Below are 16338 nucleotides of genomic sequence, written 5' to 3' on the forward strand. Positions count from 1 at the left end.
AGGGTACGCACTTTGCTATCGCGCTCTGATTCATGTTGGTTCCGTATAGCATGATTAGATCACGAGCATCCGTATTATGAACGCTGGTTAGAACCAACTACAATTCACCTGTACACAATAAATGTCCCCACCTATTCGGATAGGAGCGTCTCGTCCGTCCAAACGCGTGGAACTTCGTGCCCTACCAGCTTGATTCTCCGCCTCGTAATCAGAGGGTGGTGCAATCGACGCAGTACACTGAGATACGTGACGCGCTGTGATACATCTTGCAGTAACTTCAGGTTGAGCATCGCAACGGGGTACGGCTGCCCGTCTGGTGGTATCGCACCAATGTCTGTTTGCTCAGGAAACGTCGCAACCACACGCAGCACGAATGGCGTGCCGGCGCCATCGAGGAACGTAGCGAGACCAGACAGTTGGCGCTGCTGATCAGCCGACGATTCAGCGACCTAGAAATCGTCAGTCATGCACTACAACGCCCCGACTGACGACCTTACTCCATGGAAGAGTCGGTGGGGCGCCAACTGTGCGACGCAATGTTCAAAGTCCTGCGTCGTGACTGTGATGTGCTCGTTCTTCATGGTAAATTTCAGTACCACGAGTAGGACGGCCCCATTCTCAAGCTGGAGGTTGAACATCAGGTCCGCATGACTGAATTCCGCCGCCACGCAGAATGGCTCTGGCATGTCGATTCGTAGCCGGAGCCAGGCGGCGGACTCTGTTGCCCATCGTTCGTCAAAGCCATCGTCCGGCCAAGAGGTCTCGAAGGGCATGGTGCGCAGGTCGCCACCGTCGCCACGAGGGCGCGTTACACGTACAAGCCTGCACGTCTGGTTCGCCCAAGGCGGTCTTGGATACGGAAATTCGAAGAGGTCGTGGACTTTGCGAACATCCTTGCACGCTAGCAAGAGAAGCGGCACGACGGCAAGGTGAAACCCCTGATGTACTGGTTGGCTCGTCATGCTAGCTGCGATGGTAGCAGGCAGAAATCCTTCGACAAGCGAAAGCTTGCGAAAAAGCAGGTCGACAGTGGGGAAGATATAGAATGGTTCGTTTATGATACCTTCATGACCAGTGGCGCCGCCGAGCATCGCAAAGCCACTGCGAGCCAAGTAGGCGCAGTCATCAGTGAATCGGACACAATCTTCGCCAAGGACGAGAATTTGATGTATGGCCGTGTATGCAGAGAGCAGCGCTTGAACGTCTGTGAAAGGTCATCCAAAGCCCAAAAATCATGGACTGGGTGCTCACCGTGGCGAAAGGTACGGCTGGGCTGAAATCCACCCAGACCACATACCAGCCTATGACAGCGCGCCCTCACTGCATCGTCCATCTCCACGGGAGAGTCAGAGGGCTCGATCATAGCAAAGCTGGCCACACAGGCCGTGAGAACGGTGTGAGGGTTGACGAAGCGAGACAAGAGGAGACAGTTGATTATCATGGCCGTAGTACGATAACTACGGATGTGTTAGTGAGCCAGCGCAGCAAGAGGAATTATATAACGAACCGTCCTCGACACCAAAGGCATATTCGGGCCACCAACTTCTTGCCCGCTCGCGTGGAGAGCAACTCGCGGGGGATGTATCGCTCCGCATAAGCCGCCTGCTCGTCGGCTCGGTCAAACATACCGGTATTCGTACATATACGATATGATTTCCCGCCCTCGGTAGCAGCGGAGCGTATGTCGAAAGGAACGCCGCACACGAGCAGAGTAAGGTCGTCATATTTCTCCCAAGAGTTGACTATCGCTTGAAGGGCAGTAGACTCTCCAAAGGCCGCGACACGAAACCCTAGGAGAAGTGTAGCGTCGTCTAATACGCAGAAGATGGGAGCGTCACGACCGATTATCGTCCGAATTTTGAGCAGTGTGTCTGTGATCCTATATTGGATGAATCCCGGGGTGGTCCCTCGTATACGCAGCTGCTTCGCGAGAATAGGGAACACGTCATGTCCCAGCACAGCAACAGATGAGAGCTGCAGCGCAAGCCAGCGCTTTCGCTGCAGACCGACGTCACTCGAGCTCGCGAGGTTTTCCAGGTAGATCCTGAAAATCGTCAATCTGGCCAACAGGATACGATCGGCGAGTTCGCGAGCGATGTCGGCATTACTGGCTGCAATATCGGTACAAAGTAGCTGGGAAGTGGTACCGAGGGGTAGCTTCCAGAAATCAGTGCTTTTGAGTTCGCCTGTAATATCGCAGGCCCCAAGCCCAGGAGCCCTGATACTACAAGTGATATAGAGCCCCCACGAGCGGCATAAGCCTTCAAGAAGCAGGCGGGTCTTTCCCGTTCCTGGTGTGTTCACAAACACACTATGAAGGTATGTTACTAGTCGAGTTAGAAACGTAGAAGCGCCGACGTACGTATGATGCCCAGGTCGATAGATGCTGTTCAGCCGCGCCGATTGGGATTCGGCACGGCTAGGACTACCCAGCTCATGTAAAAGGAGGTTGGGGGTGTTGCCCGAGGGACACGGCAACCCGAGAGCGTTGACAAAATCGGCATAAGCCCTGGGCGTCTCAAAAGGGCCATCTGGGGGCTCCCACGCGGGATACGGATCCCCCTCGCCCCGAGCATAGTCAGCCACAATTTGCCCATATGTCCTCTCGAAGTCACGAATGCGATCATCGATGGCTTGTTCCGATGCAGAGCGTGGTTTCTGTGACTGAAAGCTGTCCCTCGCGAAAGAGTGAACGACTGATATCAAGGGTGAGTATAGACCTGAAAGGAGACGCCATGGATGCTCACAGTATTCCCAGAGAAATTGACAGTCCTGTTTGTGGATGGTTTCCTCCAAGAGCGAACGAGCTTCTTTGCTGTCTTGCAAGAGGGTCCGGCAAGCTGACTCGGACACATAATCGGGGTCTGCCGGCTGTAGACCTTCACGACAGAATATGGTGAAAAGCTCGGACAGTACCGTAGCCGAATCCAACTGCTCCTCCAGAGCAAGCCTGAGGATATTTTGAGCCTTCAAGTGAGTCATGCGCGGGCGTCGAGACTGATGCGCATTGCAAAGGGGTGGTGAACGCGGAAGGCAAACGCGTGTATCTACGTGACATGAAATCGAACTACACACGTGACGCGTCACAGTGAGGACGATGCTCTATGCGCTCTGCCTTTATAACTCCAGTTGCAGAGACGGTCTCGCGACGACGAGGTTGTTCCGGGAGCAGACTGCCTGCCTAGCATACTGATAGTCCTCTCGTCATCTCATTCGGTAAAGTCGTCTGGCATCCGGCCCTCGGAATCCACCTGTATCGACGCGTCGCCTACCATGAGTTGCTTGCGACGGTCAATCAGTGCGGCATAAATCCGCGACCGACTAGCCTTCCAAGGAATACTCTCCGATAGCTTTTGTAGCACATCCATTCTCAGAACAGCTCTGGGGTCCGACGAAAAGTCCTCCGGCAAAGCGCCGATTTCCGTTGCTTCGGGAAAGGTAGCGAAAGCACGCAACATGCGGGGCTGACCTGAACCAACGATGGGCGTCTGGAGGTATAACGAAAGCTGTTTTGCGCTGTTCGAAGCCTGGGAGAGCAAGGCCAAGTTATCAGCGATCGCCAACATTCGGAAATCATATCATACCTGAAATAAACGGCCTGAAGCCAGACTATCCAGACATAACTGGATATACTCGGTCGAAACGCCGACGTGCTCGTTCTTCAGGACGACCTTCAACGCCACGTAGAGGACATCACCCTTCGCGAGCTGGGTGACGAAGAGCAGATCTGCTCTGCTGAACCCCGACGCTACGCAGAACGGCCCCGCGGAAGTATGTTGTAGCCAGTCTGGCGATTCGGTCGCCCACACGTCCTCTGATTCCCTCTGAGGCAATGGCGTAGAGAAAGGAACAGCATGCAGCTCTGTTCCTTCCTGAGAGCGCGTCAGGCGCACAAGCTTGCACGTCTGCTGCGCCCACTCGGGGATCGGTTCCGAGAAGGCGAATACATCGCAGAGCTTGCTGTCCCCTTTTAGAGCGATGAGGAGCAGCGGGATGGAGGCGAGATGGAACGACGGATGGTGTGGCGACATATGAAGAGCCGATGCGGCGGACGTAGAGAGATAACCATTCGATGGTCCCCAGCGCTGGAACAAGAGATAGGCGAGGGGGAACACAAAGAATGGCTCGCAGACGATGACTTCGTTGCCATCGGCATCCGCGAAGGTGGCAAACTCGCGTGCGACCAGATGTAAGCAGTCTCCCCGCAATCGGACAGTGTCTTGGCCGAACACTATCAGTCGATGGAGGACCGTCTGCGCCGAAGACCAGGCCTGGGGATCTGAAGCGAAAGTGAGCAAGAGTGATGCCCGTCGTCTTACGCGCACGCTCACCTCGAGGCAAAGTTGAGGCCGGTTCGTACCGATTGTGACCTCCGACCAAAAGGTCATAGTCGTCACGCAGTATAGTGTTCGTGAGTTTGGGGCCATCTGCGGGCTGGATCCCGCAATGCATACGCACATACGACGTTAGAAGCGTGTGAGGGTTTTGGAAACCGGCGACTAGGAGGCAGTAAATGAAGTAGGTTGTGATGCTGTATCTGTCGGAGCGTAAGTCCTTCTCGTAGGCGCAGAAGTGAAGTAATCCACCGTCCTCGAAGCCAGAGGCTGACTCTGTTCAGAAGCTTCTCCATGATTTCGGAGAACGCCAGGTCGGGAGGTAGGTAGCGGCGCACGAAAGCGCGATGGGCTTCGTCTCCGTCAAACGATCCAGTGTCGGTCCAAAGGCGGTACACTGGGGCATCCGGTGGGTTGTACTGGTCGAGCTCAAACGGCTGGCCCGCCAGCACGAACGTTAACCCTTCGTATCTATCCCAAGTACATATGATCTGCCGCAGCAAGGTACTGTCCCCCGCGCGTCGTGAATGGGCATACTGCACATCGTCCAGCACGCAATAGATTGGCTCGTCGGGACCAAGCAAGGCTCGTATCTTCAGAATTGTGTCTGTGATACGCTCGTCGATGTATTCCGGACTAGCGTCATGAGTCGACATGAGCGTGCAGAACTTAACGAACATGTCGTGACATTCGGGAAAGTTTGGGAATAACTGGAACATTAGCCACCGCATCCGTAGATTCATGTCGTCTAGGCGAGCGTGCCGCAGATACTCTTCAAAGATGACGAGCCTAGACAAAAGAATCTGCGCGATTGTGCGGCGTGTATATTCCGCATCTTCAGCAGAGAGGCCTGCATTCGGCGCCTGTGCGGAAGTCTCGGACGTGGCCATCATGAGCGATATGTTGAGAAGGCCATCGCGCAAATCGCAAGCTCCGGGACCGACAGGCTCAACGAAACACGGCAGGTACAGACCCCAACGCGTAGACAATCCTTCAAGGAGTAATCGAGTCTTGCCCGTCCCGGCCCCATTGATCAACATACTGGAAAGTTTTCAGACAGTCATCTCGAGACCAGAAAGATGGGAACCTACCAGCGGTGACCCGCTCGAAAGACTTGCTCCAAGCGCCATTGCTGTGACAAGGTACCGGACGGGCAACCCAAGCCATGCAGAAGAAAGCAGGCTGTACTATGACCGACACGCCAGATTCGCGATGAAAGCTGCATACTGCCGGCGGTCGCCGCGACTGCTATGCTGCGTCCACAAAGGCATCCGAGTCTCTTTTTGAGCATGATGGCAAAGGATAGACCTCTGATTGCTGATGAATTCTGCGATGTCTCTTGCAAACGCTACGTCGGTTAGACTTAGCGGCTCGCGAAATTGGAGATGTGCATCTTCGAATAGCAGGAGACCTAACCGAGAATATGAGCTTGCGTATCATGCAATATATTCACGGTACTAAGACGTACTGGAGGATAGTATCTGGTCGTAGTCTTGCTTCACGATGGCTTCCTGTAGTAGCGCGCCGATCTCAGGGCGCCTCGACAACAGAGTGCGGCACCCAGATGGCGTAATATGGTCAGGATTCAAAGGCTGCAAGGGTTGGCGAGACAAAACGGCAAGAAGGTCAGAAAGAACGACAGAAAAGTCGACCGCTTCGCCTTGAGCCCGTGCCAGGATGGAAGAGAGCTGTTCGCGCGACATGGCTGGGGAGAAATCGACTGGATAATCAGGTTGGACTAGTCGTATTGCATTGAAACCTGAAGGGGTTGCAGAAGGCTACGAAAAACTGCGGACTGGGAGGTCGTCAGTCAGGACTCGAGAAGGGGATCGACGTGCAGGACGATGTGAGCCGCGCTAGCACGAGGCACGAGTAGCTAGCGCGGTGATAGGCAAGCTAAGGAAGGAAGGGCAAACGCCGGTCTGCGTCGCCACGCGATCGCAGATGTCAGAGTGCTCACGTGGCGGCTGAGCGCGTCGCATCTTGGGGGACGCGCTCACCGTCGAAGGTCGCAGCCCCTCGCTTTTCTCGCCTTTCTCGCCTTTCATTCTGGCTCGCTATATCCTACTTCTAGTCCCTAGCCGACCTACCTCAAACCCTCTGAGAACCATCTGGCGAACCTAGCACACTTTTCAGCACGCATATACCCAGGTCCAAACCTACCGGGAGCGACTTCGCCAACACCTCACAGCCTAGCGCGCATCTCAGAACAGCAACAGTGACCCAAACCACTCACCTACCTCCGAACAACAGCACCGACAGCAGCACCGACAGCAGCTTCGCAGGAGATTCGCCTTGGAGCGGCGGCGCTAACGCGCTCACGAAGGGCTCAACTACCGCGCTTCTATCGCCTATTTCGCCACCTACGAATTCTGAGGCCCCGATGACAGATTCTGTCGCGACTCCATCGCTTACACCCGTCCTACCGACGCCACACCCGAACACCATAAACGCACCTCACCGGACCCGCGCGAGGACGACATACGCCCAGAAGAGAGCTCGCGCATCCGTTGCCGGATCGCCTGCGGCCCGACGAACGTAGCCTTCGGCAGCGGGACGACCGCCACCTGCATTCGGACACCTCAAATCGAACACTCCCGCGAGTTCCTTACGGACAGACTCCCGACGCACGATTCCGTAACCCTCTCGCCCAAGAGCGGAGGCGCTATTCCGCTAAGTCCCCCCCCCCTTTTCTCTACTCACCCCTTCGCTTCTTCCCCGCGCCTTCGCACGCCTGTAGATCTTTGACCACCTTTGCAGCACCTGTACGACATCCCCGCCGCTTCTGCGCCCTCGACTCACCTTAGCGACACCTACGGCCCATCCAACTACAGTCCTGACTCGTCCGATGCCGACGCGCTTCCAGCTCGCGCCACCGCGCGAAGACCCGACCCGACCTGCGACCGCTGCGACTCCATTACCTACAGCACTAGTTACGACCATTACGACTAAACATACCGCCAATAATCTCACTTCGTTGCCCACTAATCGCCCGCAACGCGCCCTCACCACCCAATATTCTCCTCTGCTCACCTTGCAAGACCCGTAAGCCAAAGCCCGTTACCTCCTCCTCCTTCCCGCCTGCGTTATCGGACCAATGTCCTCCCTGCCTCCTTCAAACACCGCGCGAACGCGCGTCCTTCTTCCTTCAAGCAACACGCTATCGCGTGTCCTCCTCCTCCTTTCCGCCTGCGACTTGCGCCAACGCGCCCACTTCTTCCTTCGAAACGCCACGCCAACGCGCGCCCTCCTTCCTTCAAGCACCACGCTCGGGCGTGTCCTCCTCCTCCCGCAAGACTTACGCGCCAATGCGCCCTTCCTCCTCTTCCTTCCTTCAAGCACCGTACCAACGCACGTCCTCCTTCCAGCACCGTGCCAACGCACGTCCTCCTCCTCCTGCAAGATGTATGCGCCAACTCGCTTCCTCCTCCTCCTCCTACTGCAAGACGTACGCGCCAACTCGCTTCCTCCTCCTCTTTCTGCAAGATTTACGCGCCAACTCGCTTCCTTGCGCCAACTCGCGTCCTTGCGCCAACTCGCTTCCTCCTCTTCCTCCTTCCTCAAGTGCCGCGCCAACTCGCTTCCTCTTCCTCCTTCCTCAAGCCCTGCGCCAACTCGCTTCCTCGCGCCAACTCGCGCCCTTCCTCCTTCGCCAAGCACCGCGCCAACTCGCTTCCTCTCCTTCCTCCTTCAAACACCACGCCAACGCGTGTCCTTCATCCTTCCCGCAAGTCCTATGCGCCAACTCGCTTCCTCTTTATTCAAGCACCACGCCCTCCTGTGACAACTTTGCGCCAACGCGCCCCTCTAACCTCGCTTACACCGCACCACCGCACCGACTTCCAAGTAATAACAATGTCTCGAAGGTGCGTTGCACACCAATCACTACCGACTGACCCCTCTTCAGGTCCTTCTTCCTATGGAAGACACACCTCCCGTCGCACGCGACGGCTTCGTTTCACATCAAGGTTCACTCCGAGAGGCGCAGATGCGCCGCCCCCCTTTGCGGCTCCACAAGAACCTCGCACCAAGGCGCCTATATCACCCTCGCCCGTCTTGCAACAAACCCAACGCCAGCGCGACCCTCACTTGCCATCCTCAAGCTCCCGCGCGCGGTAGCGCCCTTCCGACTCGCGCGCAGGACCTCACGTGAGCGCGACATTCTTGCTACTTTATGTTTCGCCGCTGCGGGTGCCCGCCCAGATCGCGCGTTCGCCTTAAAACCCCATGCCCGGCATGGCGCGCTTGCGCAGGGCGACCAAGGCGCAAGTACACCATCCCTGACGTGCTTCCCAATGCGCCGCCACCGACTTATCATATATATGGTATCTATCCAAGGCACGTCGTTCACTTCATCTGCTCGACTGACCATCCACTAGCCCTACTTCCGCTCGTCGGCCTCCCGCTCCTTCCTTATCATCCTCCCTCGCGGTGGAACCTCTCGTGCATCAATGCGCCCACCTTCACGGCTCTCCACAAGAACCTCGGACCCACGTACCTTTCTTTGTCCTTACCCCTCTAGCAACAAAACACGGCGCCAGCGCGACCGTCCTTAGTCATCTACAGCCTCCCGCGCGTCGTAGCGCCCTTCCAGCCCGCGCGAAGCACACCGCCACGACTAACGCGAGCACGATTTTTCCGCCGTTGCGGGTGCCCTCCCGGTTCACGCAAGTAAACCGTCCTTGACGCTGTTCCCGATACGCGACGCCGTCGAACTCAATATACCGTTGCACAGCTCTGACGTACCGCTACATCACAGCCCCCGCTTCTTGACTCCCTTACTGCTTGTTACTCCCAAGGTACGTCGCGCGCCGCCCGTTATCAACTAACCCCACCAAAGACCCTTCTTTCCTCCTCATCTTGAGTTCAATGATCCAACAAGCGCTCCCGGGCTCTACCCCCGCGCGTCCTAACGCGCCCTTGCGCCTTCCTGCACCGACCGCGTTGTAAAAGCCGCCGCATGTATCCCCCATTCCCCGTTCTCACCGCAAGTTGGCGCGCCGACGCGCCCTCCATATTCCCCGTCGTCGTTTTATCACATCCCAAGCGCCGTGCCGTGTCATTCCCCCGTACGGCATCCTCCTAGACGCTACGGCAACATGTCGTTCATTTACTCACGCCTGCATGGACTGCCTCGATGTTCTTTTAGCCTTCCTCGAGACATCCCGCACGAATGCGCTACGCCCACTTCCACTTTTCCACGTTTCTCACGTCGACGCGCTCCTCGCCACGCCTTAGATATTTGCGTCAACGCACTTTCTTCATTTCCACCGTGCAAAGCCTCCCGCGCCGACGCGCACCCACACCGACACAACGCACCCTCTCGCCCCTCCTCAAAGCTATCTGCGCCGCCAGGCCGCATTCAGCGATTGTCCAATGCTAGACTCACACTAATGCGCCACCCGACCTCTACACCACGCCTCAACAAGCGACACCTATCAAGTTGCCTACTCTTTCGCCCCGCTGCCGACACGGCTCGTTCTGCATCTCCTCCCCCCCCCCTTCTTTCAGACTCATCTCCTAGACACTTCTTATCGGTCCTGATGCACCGAGAACCCCATGCCGTTGTGTCCGCTCGTAACGTTCATTCCCTCCCGAGGCTTCCCTAGCATCCGCCGCGCCGCTGCGATACGCCCGCAATTACTGCGTCCTTCTTCCTTTTACGCCATACGCTTCTTGCCTGCCCTTCACAGTCCACTTTCAGGCCTTCAACCGCGCGCCACCGCCCATCTCCCCACCCCCCATTCTCCTTTCATTCTCAATCCTCTTGTCGACCTCGATGTACTCATCCCTTCGAGATTTCCCACCTCAGGCATCCACCCACCCCTTTGCAACCCATCTTATATCCTCTCCACCTACAACAACCTCTTCTCATCTCGATTCTCATGCTATGGCGCTCCGTGCGATCCTTCACCTCAGGTGGCTTGTGCCCACTGTGTTTCAATACTGTTCATGCCGACCGTTACCCATTTCGCGACTTTCATCTCTTACCACTCACGCTGATACAGCTCCTTCCGCCGCTTAACCGCAGACCTCACATTGTTCCTATCGGCCTTCCCAATCCTTAATTCTCACGCCCGCGCACGCCAAGCTCGGCCATGCACCTCCACGTCGCCCAAAGCATGTTTTGTTATCATGAATACCTCCGACCACCACATTTATTCATTCAACTCCATTCACTCCACCATTTGATTACTTACACCTCTCCCTGCTCACCGACACTACACGCGACTGCGCCCGGCGGTCCCCTCCCCCCCCCTTTTCCCCTTCCTGACACAGGACCTTCTTCCTTCGCCCCTTCCGAACTCCTTAAGCCTCTTCACCTCCCTCAGGTTTGAGTACTCCTACCTCCACTCGACAAGCCCTTGCTATGATCCGCTTCCCTGGCCCTACCGCGTTTCGAACAAACATGTCACATGATGTGCGGCTCCGACCAACCCCCACGCGTCCCACTGCATTTCCGCCTACTTTCCCCCGGACACTCGCCGCTCCTCTACCTCATAGCCTTCCTTCTGCTTTCCGTCCTCCTTCCCAGCCTGTTGCTCTTACGTGCATGGATGGCCATCGCTTAGCTCGGTTTGGGGCCGAAGGCCTCTGCCCGTCATCGGCCTCGCGCGGCTGTCGCCTTAGAGCTGCGCTCTGGCTTGGGCTGCTTCGGCCTTGGCCGATGGCGGCATTCGGCTGTCGGTCAGGCTGCAGTCGCCTCGCAGTGTACCGTCGGCGAGGCTCTGCCGCCCGAGCGGGATGTGCCGGCTACCGCGTCACGTGCCGGTTGATGTTCCCCGCTCGAGGGCGGTCGGGCTTCGCCGACCCGCAACCCCCCGCTTCGCTGAAGCGGGGTTCCCTCTTTCTTCATGTTCCCTCTTTCTTAGATACGGCACAGGATCAGATTGAGAGGCAGGCCAAAGGCCTGCCACCTCCCTCGCCCTCTCTTCCCTCTCCAGGCAGACCACAGGTCTGCCCGGGATGACTTAGCTTGCCGTGCGAATGATGGGTTAAGGTCGATCGGGCGCCCGGCCCGGCCGACTGAACTTCATGGCTTCCACCTCATCCCCCTCATTCAACCTCATTGCGACCGCGGTCAGTGTCTCACAGGGCGCTGAAGCAGTGAGAATACACTCTATATGCCATTGACTCTGACCGAGAACAGGTCAGAAAGTCTACAAGGCGTATCTGTATGAGGGATCGGAACCTATCCTCGTCAAGCATCGATTCGCGAAACAGTACAGACACCCGACGCTCGATGGGAACCTGACGCGCTCGAGAGTTGCTGGGGAGGCTAGGAATCTGCTGAAGTGCCTAAGGTGTGTCATCCACCGGCAAGCAGAGTGAGCAGATCTGACCGAACGCTCAGGTCGGGCGTGAACGTTCCAGGTGTCCGGATGGTGGACGCTGCAGACGGTGTTTTGGGAATCGAGTGGATAGACGGCCTGAGTGTCAGGAAGCTCCTGCCTGGAGGTGCGGAGGATGAAGGCGCAGACTTCGCAGAGGGTGACGAGGTGGAGGAGGACGAAGCACCCGATCCCTTGCTCGAATTCGGCCTGACAGTTGGTCAGCACGCAGCCAGCGACCGCAAAATGAGGCTGACGATGGACGCAGATGAGCTCATGGGCTACATTGGCACCGAAGTCGCGAAGATGCACTTGGTAGATGTTGTCCACGGCGATCTGACGACCTCCAACATGATGCTTCGGCGGGGCAAGAAGGGCGACCTAGTGCGTGTTCCCAATCGCTGTACTTCGACCTTGACTCATCCACCTCTAGGTACTCATTGACTTCGGCCTGTCATATCAATCGACCTTGGTCGAAGACAAGGCTGTCGACCTCTATGTCCTAGAGCGCGCCTTTGCATCAACACATCCAGACTCTGAGCCCCTCTTCGCCTCAGTACTGACTGCGTACGCGAAGCAGATGGGCAAAGCATGGAACTCGATCTCGAAGCGGTTAGACGACGGTCAGCGCCATGTTACATCCGTCATCTTCTTCCTCACATTTTTCGCAGTACGTCTTCGCGGACGCAAGCGCAGCATGGTAGGATGAAGGTCTCACAACCAGGCAGAGACCAAAGAGACGAATCATTGTATACACTGTAGCAGTAGACGCCCGCGAACTATATATTGTCCTCCGGCGTATCCTCGATCATCTTCGCGTAGTCCTCATAGCTCGCGAAGGTCGGCAGACGCTGCTTTTTCTTCGTCCTCTTCTCCCCGCCCTCCGCATCGCGCTTGCGCTTCTTCTTGTCGTCCGGGAATCCATGCCACTCGTCCTCCTCCTCCGAGGCGTCGGAACCGTCATACTCGAGGACGCCGTCGGGCCCAAAGGCGTCGTCAATAGGCATGAGGTCGTCGTCGTCAGAAGCTTCGGCGAGGGAGAGATCGTCAGCGTCAGAGGCGGCGTCATCGTCATCTTCGTCGTCGTCGGACTCGGAGGCGGCCGAGGCAGCGGCGTCCTCATCCTCCCCACTATCGAGGTCAGAGGGGACCTCATCGGAGCCTTCGCCATCGAGGCCTGAGGGAACGTCGTCCGAATCATCGCTGTCCTCCATAAGATCGAGGTCGTCGTCATCACCGGCCTTCGGCATGCTTGCTTTCATAGCCTGTGTAGGATCAGCATCCAAACAAGCATGCCAGGATGCAATTTCTTACCTTCCAGATCTCGGCCTCTTCCTCGTCATCAGTCTCGTCTTCGTCCTCGTCCTTCTCCTCGGAAGCTTCCTTCGGCACCTCAGTCCGCTCGTCGTCGCTCAAGTCGATGAAGGGACCATTGTCATCCTGCTCATCGCTGTCCTCCGCGGCAGACTCCCCAGACTCCGCATCACCCGCCTCCTCCTCTGCGCTTTCCTCAGGCTCACCATCATCCGCCTGCGCCTTGCCCTTCTGTTTCCTCGTCAGATAGCGATGGAAGAACACCTCATCCACGGGCACCTCCTCCTCCCTCTTCTTCAAGAACGCCGCGTCCGTCACTAACGGCGCCACCCCAGGCACCTCCCCGCGCATCAACTTCACGGCCGTGCCGTCGACCCCGCTCGCCGCGGGCTGCATCGCGCTCGCGCCGCGCGCCTTGCCGGAGACAGCGACATTATCGTCGGCCTTGAGCTTCTTGGGGTTCTTGTAGACGAAGCGGTCGAGGAAGTGGGTGAGCGTGTTCTGGGAGAGGTCGGCGCTGGCAGTAAGCGGCTGGCCGGCGAGCAGCTGCCGTGCGTGGAGGGCGACGGCGGGGTGGTAGTGGTGGGTGAGGGGGAGCTGGGGAGGGTCAGTAAGGGAGATTGATAGGCGTTGGTGATACTCACGAGTTCGTACAGCGGGCTCGCGGACGCGTTCGCGAAGAGAGGGTCGCGCTTGCGAGCATCGTAGGCCTCGGTAGCAGACACAGACGGCGCGTCGGTGACCATACTGCGCAAGCCTGGGATGGAGTCGAAGAGCTTGTCAAAGTGTAAGTACCGAGAAAACCGCAGCTCGTCCTCATGACTCACCTGGCCGAGAAGGTACAATCCACCCGCCACGAACTCGGTCGCGCCATTGCCGCCTGCAGCGAGTAGCTGCACGAGTCGCTTGACCATCGCCTTGACGCGCTCGGCACTCGAGTCTGCCTTCAACGATTTGAACAGCAGATTCAAGTACATCGCCTGCTTCGCCGAGCTCGCAAGCCGTGCATCGTGCAGCGACGCGTACAACGTGCGGTAGTACCGGTCTATGATCGCCTTCGCCGCCGCGCTGGACGCCTGGTGCATCCCCAGCGACGCCGCGATCTGCTGAATCAGCACCAGCGCCTGCAGCGAGATATTGAACGTCGACTGGTGCGTGATGAAGAACAGCGTGTCAATATGCTTGTTGAGCGCCGCGTCCGCCGAGTCGAGGCGCGCGAACGGCAGCGCGCGGTTCACACCAGTTAAGATCGCGGAGATCAGCTTGCTCTGCGCGTCCTCGACTTCGGCGAAGCCCGCAGCGCCCGTGGCCATCTTGCCCTTCCCTTTCTTGTCCTTCGAGGGCGCGCTGCCCTTTTTCTTCAGCGCATTCCTGTCCTTCACGCGCCCTTGCTTGTCAAGTTCGGGCGCGGGGGTGCCGGCCTCGGACGCAGCATCACCGTCGCCCTCGGGCTTCTCGCCGAGCAGCTCCTTGAACATGTCGAAGTAGAAGTTGACGAGGGCGTGCACGACGTCGCGGTCGTTCGGCGCGAGCACGATCTGGTTGCAGGTAATTGCAGCGTAGTAGCGCGCATGCGGATTGCCCGCCGCCTTCGGGGCGGGGGCAGCGCTCTTCGATTTGGCGGACGACGGGGCATCGAAGCGCATGTGCTTGCCGGAGGAGGACCCGCTGGGGGGGGCGGCTGGCGCAGGGGCGGCGGCGGGACGCATGACAAGGTTGATGACCTCGCGGACGACGACGCCCTTCATCGACGGATGTTGCTGCAGGAGCTGGAGAATGTGGTAGGAGGCGCGCGAGCAGACGGTGCGTTCGGGGTCGCCGAGCTTGTTGACAAGCAGGCGGAGCAAGTTCTGCTCCTGCTCGGGCTTCTCGCGGAGAAGGGTGGTGATGAGGTTCAGCGCTTGCAAGCGGACATAGCTCAGGGTATCCAAGGACAGGGCCTAACGAATCGTTAGTGGACGTGAATCCGTTTGAATGACGGAGAAACATACCTCCAGAATCTGGAGAATGGAGAAGAAGTACTTCTTCAGCCAGTCCTCAAAGTGCCAAACAATGAGGTGCTCGTCCGTCACATCTGGATGCGTAAGTGGTTGATCGCGGAAGTACCTAAAGCGCCTTAGTACATGGCGCGCTGGCGTGAACGCACACACTCACTTGAGCTTCCTCCCCGGCGCGCCACCTCCGACCCACCAGTCCACCACTGATCGCAGGGCCTTCAGGCTCTCCTCGCGTCCTCCTTTGCCCTTCCCGCGCTCGCCCATACCCTTCAGCGTCTCCAGCGCATGCGTGTTATGCAGCGGGCTGCTCTGCACAAGCAGCGTCAAAGCACTGAGCCGATCGGACAATGTACCCGACTGGATGATGTTCGACAGGAAGTGCGCCTCCGAGGCGGAGTTGGATGCAGACGAGGCGCGATAGGCGGCGACATCAGCTTCGTGTAGGCGAGCGGCCTTGGAAGCTAGCGCGGCGAGATCGGAGGGTGAGGGCGCGTTGGGCGCAGGTCCGAGCGGCTCGAGGATGGAGTACCAGTGCGAGGTCGGGGGGATGGCGAACTTGCCGGTCACAGTGACCTTCTCCGGGAGCACGACGCGCGGCTTGGGAGGTTCTGGGGCAGTATCCTCCGCAGCCTTCTCGGTCTCCTTGCCCTTGCGCTGTTTCCCATCTAACTTGGTATCCTTCCCCTTCGCATGCTTCCCTTGCGGCTTGCCGTCCTTCTTGTGTAGTTTCGCTTCGGCAGTGGACGATGAGGGTGCGCTCTCTGCGGCCTTCCGCTTTTTGTCCTTCTTGTCCTTCTTCGTGTACTTGGGGGGATATGGATCATCGTTCGCATCATTTTCGACCGCGCCTCCACTCTTGAGGCCCTTGAGAAACTTGGAAACCTCGCGAGACAGAGCGGGCTAATAACAAGGTGAGTAGACATACAATATAATGACTTGGAAACATACATCTTCAGCAGTACCCTTCCCTGCAGTAGGCCCCTTGTCCGCGTCCTTCACGAGATCATAATCGCCCTCCGTACCGCCCAGCGCTAAAACTTGATCCTTCAACTTCTGATCGCGCTTGCCCTTCTTCTGGGGTTTCGTCGTGAAGTTCTTCCCCGCGCGTGCCATGATGGAGGGGTGGAAGGGGGGTATGAGGACAGAGGTCAGCGAATGCGGGAGGGCCCGTACAAGAAATTTCGATCAGGCATCGGGCGCCTGATGGCATTTTGGCTCCGTTGCCACGTGCGAAGTTCACTTTCTTTCTTACTTTCACAAACTCCTCCACGACTTGCGAGTCAGCCCACTGGAGCACCCTTCAGTACTATGGAACCATGAGTCCTCCAATGAACTCTATCGAGTGTGACGCGTTTCTAGTTA

At 57.7% G+C, this 16338-nt stretch overlaps 6 protein-coding genes across 6 annotated transcripts; 3 read left to right on the plus strand and 3 right to left on the minus strand.

Annotated features, from left to right (window-relative positions):
• Positions 1 to 131: 131 nt before the first annotated feature.
• Positions 132 to 2982, minus strand: SCHCODRAFT_02506736 (uncharacterized protein; the record flags this gene model as incomplete). Its single annotated transcript, XM_050343184.1, has 6 exons — positions 132 to 449; positions 498 to 1204; positions 1252 to 1457; positions 1508 to 2311; positions 2363 to 2696; positions 2748 to 2982. The coding sequence occupies 6 exons, from the start codon at positions 2980 to 2982 to the stop codon at positions 132 to 134; spliced, it is 2604 nt and encodes an 867-aa protein (XP_050199745.1).
• Positions 2983 to 3209: 227 nt separating this feature from the next.
• SCHCODRAFT_02669000 (uncharacterized protein) lies at positions 3210 to 6037 on the minus strand (the record flags this gene model as incomplete). The annotated part of the gene is made up of 6 exons (XM_003030801.2): positions 3210 to 3527; positions 3585 to 4279; positions 4332 to 4531; positions 4587 to 5375; positions 5643 to 5745; positions 5803 to 6037. The coding sequence occupies 6 exons, from the start codon at positions 6035 to 6037 to the stop codon at positions 3210 to 3212; spliced, it is 2340 nt and encodes a 779-aa protein (XP_003030847.1).
• A 288-nt stretch (positions 6038 to 6325) lies between these two features.
• SCHCODRAFT_02629815 (uncharacterized protein) lies at positions 6326 to 7318 on the plus strand. Its single transcript, XM_050345551.1, has one exon. The coding sequence runs from the start codon at positions 6718 to 6720 to the stop codon at positions 6874 to 6876; it is 159 nt and encodes a 52-aa protein (XP_050199746.1). The 5' UTR covers positions 6326 to 6717; the 3' UTR covers positions 6877 to 7318.
• A 324-nt stretch (positions 7319 to 7642) lies between these two features.
• Positions 7643 to 8487, plus strand: SCHCODRAFT_01096813 (uncharacterized protein; the record flags this gene model as incomplete). Its single annotated transcript, XM_003031188.2, has 2 exons — positions 7643 to 8200; positions 8242 to 8487. 2 exons carry the CDS (start codon positions 7643 to 7645, stop codon positions 8485 to 8487), a joined length of 804 nt encoding a protein of 267 aa, XP_003031234.1.
• A 2868-nt stretch (positions 8488 to 11355) lies between these two features.
• SCHCODRAFT_02629818 (uncharacterized protein) lies at positions 11356 to 12586 on the plus strand. The gene is made up of 6 exons (XM_050345552.1): positions 11356 to 11441; positions 11490 to 11638; positions 11689 to 11885; positions 11934 to 12049; positions 12099 to 12288; positions 12337 to 12586. Exons 1-6 carry the CDS (start codon positions 11370 to 11372, stop codon positions 12372 to 12374), a joined length of 762 nt encoding a protein of 253 aa, XP_050199747.1. The 5' UTR covers positions 11356 to 11369; the 3' UTR covers positions 12375 to 12586.
• On the minus strand, positions 12445 to 16141 carry SCHCODRAFT_02545310 (CBF-domain-containing protein; the record flags this gene model as incomplete). The annotated part of the gene is made up of 7 exons (XM_003030800.3): positions 15925 to 16141; positions 15134 to 15876; positions 14971 to 15085; positions 13807 to 14919; positions 13624 to 13755; positions 12980 to 13576; positions 12445 to 12930 (listed from the first exon to the last, which is right to left on the minus strand). Exons 1-7 carry the CDS (start codon positions 16087 to 16089, stop codon positions 12445 to 12447), a joined length of 3351 nt encoding a protein of 1116 aa, XP_003030846.1. The 5' UTR covers positions 16090 to 16141.
• Between the last annotated feature and the right edge of the window lie 197 nt (positions 16142 to 16338).

This window comes from Schizophyllum commune, assembly GCF_000143185.2.
Source record: "Schizophyllum commune H4-8 unplaced genomic scaffold SCHCOscaffold_7, whole genome shotgun sequence".
NCBI lineage: Eukaryota > Fungi > Basidiomycota > Agaricomycetes > Agaricales > Schizophyllaceae > Schizophyllum > Schizophyllum commune.

Coding starts and splice junctions, on each gene's coding strand:
- SCHCODRAFT_02629815 (XM_050345551.1), top strand. CDS start 6,718: ATGACAGATTCTGTCGCGACTCCATCGCTTACACCCGTCCTACCGACG.
- SCHCODRAFT_02629818 (XM_050345552.1), top strand. CDS start 11,370: ATGGCTTCCACCTCATCCCCCTCATTCAACCTCATTGCGACCGCGGTC. Junction 11,639..11,688: donor AATCTGCTGAAGTGCCTAAG/GTGTGTCATCCA, acceptor CCGAACGCTCAG/GTCGGGCGTGAACGTTCCAG. Junction 12,289..12,336: donor CTCGAAGCGGTTAGACGACG/GTCAGCGCCATG, acceptor CATTTTTCGCAG/TACGTCTTCGCGGACGCAAG.